Genomic DNA, 9,850 nt, shown 5'->3' with positions numbered 1-9,850 from the left:
TCCGGGTTCATAGGACTCTCAAATCAGCTTCGCAGGTAGAGGGTGTGGTTAAGGCGGCGTACGGTGTACTGGCCTTCATCAATCGAGGAACTGAGTTTAGGAGACCGGAGATCATGCTGCAGCTATATAAGACCCTGGTCAGACCCCACTTGGAGTACTGTGCTCAGTTCTGGTCGTCTCATAGTAAGGTAAGGTAGATGGATATGGTATGATAATAATGTTTTTTTCCCTCTTTTCATTCACAGGTTTTAAGTCGGTCCACCTTGTTGTCCAACGAGGGGCATACACGCGATGGGTCGTACTTGGGCTGCTCTTGGTTGTTTGAGATTGGCCTAGTGCTTCATGTCGTTAGTGTGTGCTTAAACTGGACCAGATACTGGGCGACACGACAGCTCAGTGACTATCACTGTTTGCTGTGCAGACACATGAATTTGGGCCAGTGTCTGTGGGAGTTTGTGCATTCTCCCCGTGCTTGCGTGGGTTTTCTCCGGGTGCTCCAGTTTCCTCCCACACCCCAAAGATGTGCTATTAGGCTGATTGGCAGTAATAAATTGTCCCTAAATTAGTTTCCCTCAATGTGGATGGCCATAAAACAATAGATAAGGGTCATGGGTGGAGGGGGGGGGGAACTGGTAGTGTTAAAATGGCGGCGCGGGCTCATTGGGCCAAAGGGCCTGTTTCCCGGGCTGTTTTTGTTCTTTGCTCTCATTACAGGAAGGATGTGGAAGCCATCAAAAGGGTGCAGAGGAGATTTACAAGGATGCTATCTGGATTAGGTGGCATGCCTTATGAGGATAGGTTGAGAGAGCTCGATCTTTTCTCCTTAAAGAGACGAAGGATGAGAGGGGATCTGATAGAGGCGTACGAGATGATGAGAGGTATTGATCAGGTGGACTCAGGCTTTTCCCCAGGGCTGAAATGGTTGCCACAAGAGAACACAGGTTTAAGGTGCTGGGGAGCAGGTACGGAGGAGATGTCAGGGGTAAGTTTTTCACTCAGAGGGTGGTGGGTGAGTGGAATCGGCTGCCGTCGGTGGTGGTGGAGGCAAATTCATTGGGGTCTTTTAAGAGACTTCTGGATGAGTACATGGGACTTAATAGGATTGAGGGTTATAGGTAAGCCTAGTATATAGAGATAAGATCGGCGCAACTTGTGGGCCGAAAGGCCTGTTTGTGCTGTAGTTTTTCTATGACTCTATCAGATAATTCTGGCCTACATCTTTGAACTTGACAGCTGCACTAATTTGACATTACAAAGACAAATTATGTTATTTTGAATAAATGTCATTATTATCTATTCATTCCCTAATATTTATGCCTGAAGTCTTGAGGAAATAAACAAAAGTACATTAAATAAAATCAAATGCACAAAAGACAGATTTTACTAAAAGTTGTTCATGAATTTAATGTTTAATTCAATTATCTCTCGACATGTATGAAACACCAAAAGAAAATACAAACATCAACTAAAGATGAACTTTACAGCTTCTTAAACAATGTCTGATTTGTCCTATTTCACAGGCTGTCTGAATAAAGGTCAGAATTTTCTGACGGTTAAGAGTTTTCTATTATGCATGAAAAGTTTAACTACAAATAGATGACAAATTTAACACTAATGAAACTAAATTTCTGTATTTATAAAATACAGTATTATAATTGTCAGGGATGAAGTGGATCTTTGGAAGCAATACAAAATCAAAATGAGCGATAGCCAATTTGCAGATCATTTTGCATCCTGTTCAAATTTCTTTCTCATTGACTTGAGTGGAAAAGAAAATCAGCTGGGATACAAACCAGGTTCACTGATACCCATTTGGACCTGCCAAAAGCCTACTTCATCCATAAAGTATCTCTTCTGCAAAAACTATTGCTGCACATGATTGCATTTATCATCACAAAAGTGAAGAAAGTGCAAATTCAGCCCATAGTATCCCAAAATCAGTGTCCCTTTCACTGAAAGTTAAAAACAAAATAGCAGACATTAGGAAAGAAAATATTCATGACAGCAAATAGGAACTTGTGCTCTAACTTTAAAAAAGTGAGGAAATAATCATTTTAAATGTAATTTTAAATGTAACTTTAAATGTTCAGATGAGACTCTGCTGCTAACAATTATTTTAAGCAGAGGTTTGCTGCAATCAGGGGATAAAGATCACTAACTGATGCTATTTCAATATTAGTACAATTATGTTCATACTAATTAGACTGAACACAAGTTGCATAATCCTCCTGAATGCAGTTCATGGTTTGTAAGATCTTGCACCCAATTTGGTTTGTGATCATGCTGAGAACACTACTTGATGTACTTTATTTATGTACTTTAGAAAGCTTGCAATACATGAACATTCCTAATAGTGGGGTCCATAGGGAAAATCTTGTGAGCCTTGTGGGGGCAACTGTGGTGGAAACTGAGAATTTAACATGTGAGGTGGAGGAGGAGCATTGGGTAAACCAGAGAAAGGAGAATTTGGAAAGCAAGTAGGATGTCTCATGTTAGATTCTGACCAGCCTGTGCTCATTGGAATCAGGTGAGGAGGAGGGGGAGTCGGAGGAGGAGGAGGAGGCAGCGGAGGAGGGGGAGGAGGGGGAGTTAAGAAACGATTCACATCATTTGACACTGGAGGCCAAAATGAAGAATATAAACATGGCATAGTTGGATTTGACACCATTGATTGTGAATACATCATGTTGTCAGAAGAATTAAATCCTGGAGGTCGAAATGGTGGCCTCTGGTTAAATGGTGGACCAACAGCTCTCGGTGACTGAGGAAATGCACTACTTGTTGGGTTATCAAACCTGGCTGAAGAATAATGAGCAAATCTTCGGCCAAAATTGTGCTGAAAACCTCTCCCATACGTTGAACGAACTTGTTTTTGTTGTGCGTCCCCATCTTCTTTTCTACCTAAAGGAATGCCAACCAACATTACCATTATAAATAAATGATACAGCAGCACTGTTTTCATATTGTAAAAAAAATTACATTAATCTAATTCAGGAAACAATAATAATTTTAAACACTTTATTTTAAAGTTTCCAACAACTTTAAACTGCCTCAGAATGTTCAACTTAGCCCAGAAATAATTATCAATCAGGAGGAGAAAGGGAGGGAGGAGCTTAAAACAATTACAATTACCAGGGAAAGGACTGAGAAAATGATTAGAAATTAAAAGTTGAGAAGGTCTGATGGATTTCATCCCAAGGTTGTAAAAGAACTGGCTGCTGAGATAGCAGATGGTATTGGTTTTAATTTTCCAAAATTTCTCAGTGGAAAATTCCTATCAGATTTTAAAGTAGCAAGAAAGGAGAGAGACAGAAAGGCCAGTTATCCTGTGGTAGAGAAAATGCTAGAATCTATTACTAAGAAGGTTACAGCAGGGCACTTAAAAAACCTTACTGTAATTAGGCAGAGTCAATGTACAAAGAACAAAGAAAAGGACAGCACAGGAACAGGACTTTTGGCCCTCCAAGCTGATCGTGATGCCCTAACTAAACTAAAAAAACCTTCTGCCCTTATTAGGTCTGTATCCCTTTATTCCGTCCCTATTCATGTACCCATCCGGATGCTTCTTTATTGCTAATGTGCCTGCTTCTATCACCTCCTCTGGCAGCATGTTCCAGGCACCCACCACTCTGTGTGAAAAACTTCCTCCGCATATCTGCCTTAAACTTTCCCCCTCTCACTTAGAGCCCCTTTGTAATTGATACTTCCATCCCTGGAAAAAGCCTCTAACTATCCTCCCTGTCTATGCCTTTCATAATTTTGTAGACCCTGATTAAGTCTCGAAAGGAAAATTGTGCTTGAGAATGCATTAAGTTCTTTGAAGAGGTAACAAGCAGGGTAGGTAAAGGGGAACCTGTAGATCTGATGTACTTGGATTTCTAAAAGCCATCTGACAAGATGCACATCAAAAGGTTATTACATAAAATAAGAACTCACAGTATAGGGGTATACTATGGATCGAGGATTCCATCTGGAAGGAGGGAGTAGTGATAAATGGATCATTTTGGGTTGGCAAATTGTACCTAGTGGGGTGTCATTGGGATCAGTGCTGGGGCCACAACTATTTACAACATGTATCAATGACTGAAGGCACTGAATGTATGATTGCTAAATTTGCTGGCAACACAAAGACAGATTAAAGAGCAACTCATGAAGACAACATGTAGAGTTTACAAAGGGATATAGATAGGTGAAGTCAATTATCAAAAACTAGCAGATACAGCCATAGAGGTTTACGCATGGAAAAAGGCTCTTCGGCCCAACTTGTCCACGCTGCCCTTTATTAACCACTAAGCTAGTCCCAATTGCTAAGATGGGTGTATAGAATAATAAAATCCCTACAGTGCAGGAGGCTTTTCTGCCTGTCGAGTCTACACTGACAATAATCCTACCTAGGCCCTATCCCGATAACCCCACATACTTACCCTGCTAATCTTACGCATCCTGGGCACTAAGGGGCAATTACAGCATGGCCAATGCACCTAACCTGCACATCTATAGCCTATGGGAGGAAACAGGAGTACCTGGGAAAACGTGAACTTGTCCACTTTGACAGGAAAAGAAAAGCAACATATTTTTAAATAGAGTAAGATTATAGGAATATATAGTACTGAGGGGTTTGGGTGCCCTAGGACATGAATCATAAAAAATTAGTATGCAGGTAAGTGATTAGGAAGGTAAATGGGATGTTGTCATTTATTGCAAGGGAATGGAATTTAAAAACAAGTAAATTTTGCTGCAGTTGTATAGAGCAATGGTGAGACCACATCTGTCCTGTGTACAATTTTGGTCTCCTTAATGAAGGAAATATATAATTCCATAGGTAACAATGCAGAGAAGTTGTACTCAGCAGAACCCTAGGATGAAGGGATTGGCTTACGAGAAAAGGTTAGGTTTGATCCATAATAGTTTACCAGAACGTGAGGTGATCTTATTAAATATACAAGATCCTGAGGGGTTCTGACAGGGTGAGTGCTGAAAGGATGTTGTCCATTGTGGAAGAGACTAGAACTGAGAGGCATAGTTTAAAAATTAAACGGTTTTTCATTTAGAAAAGAGATGAGGAGGAATTCTGTCAGAGAGTTGGGTGTCAATAATTTTCTTCATCAGCAAGCAGTGGTGGTAGGGCAATGAATATGTTTAGGGCCAAGTTAGATGGATTTTTGACTGACAAGGCAAGCAAACGGTGGAGGAAGTAGACAGCAAAGTGAGGCCATAATTGGATCAATGATATTATCCAATGGTGATGTGGAAATGTCAGCAAAGGACTGGGGTGGGCACAGTAAAAAGTCTCACAACACCAGGTTAGAGCCCAACAGGTTTATTTTGGAATCATGAGCTTTTGGAACTTTGCATATTCATCAGGCAAGTCATAGAGTCATACAGGTTTACAGCATGGAAACAGAACTTTCGGCCCAACTTGTCCATACTGCCCTGATGAAGGAACAGCATTCTGAAAGCTTGTGATTCCAAATAAACCTTTTGGACTTTAACCTGGTATTGTGAGACTTCTTACTGTTATCCAACGGAGGAGCAGTCTTAAGGGACCAAATCGACTACACATAACTTTGTATGCAACTATGTGAAGGTAAGACGGAAAATTTTATTGGGTAGGAAGCCAAAAACTATATGTTCTAATGATTATTTTCTATCTATTGTACATATATTATACTCTTCTTTAAAGTTTAGTGAACGAAAAGCAACCCCACTATCAATTTCCAAAAGATGAACCACAGGCTAAAGCAGTTGTAAACAACAATAATAAGTTAACAAAATAGGCATAAATGCTCAGATTTTTTGACACTGGACCCAATCCCAACCCAAAGTTGAGGCTGCATAGGATTCTACCTGTCCCAACAGCACTGGCACTAAAGCTGCTGAAATCTCAGATCACCTTCAATATATATTGAGTAAATTTCAGACATTGTGAACTCCTCTCATGGAAGCTGGGACCAGGAAATACTATGAACATGCAAGGTATAACTGCCTGTAGCAGCTTAAATAGGTAGAAAACTTTTAAACAAACCCAGGAACAGATGCTGAGGCAGTGGTGAAAGCATCACTGAACCAAAATCATACTGAAATTTAAGGAAGAAGAAGAAAGGCCTGTTACAGAATGGTGAAGGCTCCCCAAAGAGATTAATCTTTGGATAGGAGTGGCTGGGGCAAAGATTCACAACTTCATGACAGCAGTAACTCATTGCTGTAAGACATTTAATCAGAATCCCCTCAGTGCAGGTGGAGGCCATTTGACCCATCGAGTCTGGACCGACAACCCAGGCACTGCCCTTCTAACTCCACATATTTACCCTGCTAAACCTAAATGTGCACAGTGTACTTAACAAGGTAAACATAAACACAGAAACATAGAACATTCCAGCACAACATAGGCCCTCCAGCCCTCAATGTTGTGCCGAGTTATGTCCAATCCCAAGATCAAGCTATCCCCTCCGTATAATTCTGGAATGCTCCATGTGCCTATCCAATAACCGGTTGAAAGTTCCTAAGGTGTCCGACTCCAGTATCACAGCAGGCAGTGCATTCCACACCCCAGCCACTTTGAGTAAAGAATCTCCCTCGGACATCCCTCCTATATCTCCCAGTGTGAACCTTATAGTTATGCCCCCTAGTAACAGCTACATCCACCCGAGGGAATAGTCTCTGCACGTTCACTCTACCAATGCCTCTCATCATCTTATAAACCTCTAAGTCGCCTCTCGTCCTCCTCCGCTCCAAAGAGAAAAGCCCCAGCTCTCAACCTTTCCTTATAAGACATACCCTGAAAGTTGGGAATCAAGTAGATAAGGTTGTTAAGAAGGCATACGGTGTCTTGGCGTTTATTGGTAGGGGGATTGAATTTAGGAGTCGCAGCGTCATGTTGCAACTGTACACAACTCTGGTGCGGCCGCACTTGGAGTACTGTGTGCAGTTCTGGTCCCCACATTACAGGAAGGACGTGGAGGCTTTGGAGAGGGTGCAGAGGAGGTTTACCAGGATGTTGCCTGGTATGGAGGGGAGATCCTATGAGGAGAGACTGAGGGATTTGGGGTTGTTTTCGCTGGAAAGAAGGAGGCTAAGAGGGGATCTTATTGAAACGTATAAGATGATTAGAGGTTTAGATAGGGTGGATAGTGATAGCCTTTTTCCTCGGATGGAGAAAGCTAGCACGAGGGGGCATGGCTTTAAATTAAGGGGGGTAGTTATAGGACGGATGTCAGGGGTTGGTTCTTTACCTAGAGGGTGGTGAGGGACTGGAATGCCCTGCCTGCTGCAGTTGTAAATGCGCCTAGTTTGGGGGCGTTTAAGAGATCTGTGGATAGGTTTATGGACGAAAAGGGATTGGTTTAGATTAGTGGGTCAGTGTTTTTTTTTTAAAAAAAACTGGTCGGCGCAACATCGTGGGCCGAAGGGCCTGTTCTGCGCTGTAATGTTCTATGTTCTATACCCTCCAAACCAGGCAGCATCCTGGTAAATCTCCTCTGCACTCTCTCTAATGCTTCCACATCCTTCTTATAGTGAGGTGACCAGAACTGAACAATATTCCAAATGTGGTCTCACCAACATCTGGTATAGTTGCAGCATAACCCCACGGCTCTTAAACTCAAACTCCCTGTTAATAAATGCTAACAAACTATAAGCTTTCTTCATAGCTCCATCCACTTGCGTGGCAGCCTTCAGAGATCTGTGGATATGAACCCCAACATCTCTCTGTTCCTCCACATTCCTTAGAACCCTGCCATTGACCCTGTAATCTGCATTCAAGTTTGTCCTACCAAAATGAATCACCTCACATTTATCATGGTTAAACTCCATCTGCCATTTTTTGGTCCAGCTCTGCATTCTATCAACGTCTCTTTGCAGCCTGCAAGAGCCCTTCACCTCATCCACCACTCCACCAATCCTGGTGTCATCAGCAAATTTACTAACCCACCCTTCAGCCCCTTCTTCCAAGTCATTGATAAAAATCACAAATAGCAGAGGACCCAGCACTGATCCCTGTGGTACACCGCTGGTAACTGGCCTCCAATCTGAAAATTTTCCCTCCACCACCACCCTCTGTCTTCTATGATACAGCCAGTTACTTATCCAATTGGCCAAATTTCCTTCTATCCCACACCTCCTTACCTTCATGAGCCTACCATGGGGAACCTTATCAAATGCCTTACTAAAATCCATGTATACGACATCAACTGCTCTACCTTTGCCCACACACTTAGTTACCACCTCAAAGAATTCAATCAAATTTGTGAAGCGAGACTTAGCCCTCACGAAATCGTGCTGACTATCCTGGATTAAACTGAATCTTTCCAAATAGTCATAAATCTCATCTCTCAGGACCCTTTCCATTAACTTACCAACCACCGAAGTAAGACTAACTGGCCTATAATTACCAGGGTCATTCTTATTTCCTTTCTTGAAAAGAGAGTAACATTTGCCACTCTCCAGTCCCCTGGCATTATCCCTATGGACAGTGAGGACCCAAAGATTAAAGCTAAAGGCTCCGCAATCTCATCCCCTGCCTTCCAAAGTATCCTAGGATGTATCCCATCTGGCTCAGGGGACTTATCGACCCTCAGGTTTTTCAAAATTGCTAATACATCTTCCCTCAGAACATCTACCTCCTCCATCCTATCAGCCTGTATCATGCAGTCCTCCTCAAAAACATGGCTCCTCTCCTTAGTGAACACTGAAAAGTATTCATTCAATGCCTCACCTATCTCTTCTGACTCCGTGCACAAGTTCCCACTACTATCCTTGACTGGCCCTAACCTCACCCTGGTCATTCTTTTATTTCTCACATAAGAGTAAAAAGCCTTGGGGTTTTCTTTTATCTGACCAGCCAATGACTTCTCATTTTCCCTCCTAGCTCTCCTAAGCCCTTTCTTCAACTCATTCCTAGCTACCTTGTAACACTCAAGTGACCCAACTGAATGTTTTTTTCATCCTTACATACGCTTCCTTTTTCCTCTTGACAAGACATTCAACCTCTTTTGTGAACCATAGTTCCCTCACTCAGCCATTTCCTTGTTGCCTGCCAGGGACGTACCTATCAAGGTATTTGTTCCTTGAGAAAGCTTCACTTTTCGTTTGTGCCCATACATGACAGTTTCTGTTCCCATCTTATGCTCCCTAATTCTTGCCAATCACATTATTACCCCTGCCTCAATTATAAACCTTGCCCTGTCGTGTGACCCTATCCCTCTCCATTGTAATAACGAAGGATACTGAATTGTGGTCACTATCTCCAAAGTGCTCTCCCACAAACAAATCTAACACTTGGCCCGGTTCATTACCTAGTACTAAGTCCAAGGTGGCCCCACCTCTTGTCGGCTTATCTATATAAATTAGCTTGTTTCGCACACTGAAATGGGCTGGTACAACATTGTGGGCATCACAGACATGTGGTTGCAAGGGGATCAGGGCTGGGATCTAAATATCCAAAGATACGTGTCATATCGGAAGGAAGGCAGATGGGCAAAAGGGATGGGGTTGCATTGTTAGTAAGGAATGATGTAAAGTCGATAGCAAGAAGTGATATAGAACATAACAGTGCAGTACAGGCCCTTTGGCCCTTGATATTGCGCCGACCTGTGAAACCAATCTAAAGCCCATCTAGCCTACACTATTCCAATATCATCCATATGTTTAACCAATGACCATTTAAATGCCCTTAATGTCAGCGAATCTACTACTGTTGCAGGCAGGGCATTCCACACTCTTACTACTGAGTAAAGAACCTACCTCTGACATCTGTCCTATATCTATCACCCCTCAATTTAAAGCTTTGTCCCCTCGTGCTAGCCATCTCCATAGGATCAGAGAACATAGAATCTCTGTGAGTAGAGTTGAG

At 42.3% G+C, this 9,850-nt stretch overlaps 1 protein-coding gene across 2 annotated transcripts in view; it reads right to left on the bottom strand.

The window, feature by feature from the left end:
• Positions 1–1,401: 1,401 nt before the first annotated feature.
• naf1 (nuclear assembly factor 1 homolog (S. cerevisiae)) overlaps positions 1,402–9,850 on the bottom strand; it is a 195,620-nt gene continuing 187,171 nt past the window's right edge. For both annotated transcript variants that reach the window (XM_080193425.1, XM_080193431.1), the window contains one exon: positions 1,402–2,901. In XM_080193425.1, coding sequence (XP_080049551.1) covers positions 2,348–2,901 — 554 coding nt within the window. In that variant the 3' untranslated portion in view covers positions 1,402–2,347. The remainder of the gene's footprint in view (positions 2,902–9,850) is intronic.

This window comes from Carcharhinus amblyrhynchos, chromosome 1, assembly GCF_965287045.1.
Source record: "Carcharhinus amblyrhynchos chromosome 1, sCarAmb.v2.hapA, whole genome shotgun sequence".
Classification (NCBI taxonomy): Eukaryota; Metazoa; Chordata; class Chondrichthyes; order Carcharhiniformes; family Carcharhinidae; genus Carcharhinus; species Carcharhinus amblyrhynchos.
This window is presented reverse-complemented; position numbering and strand designations above follow the sequence as displayed.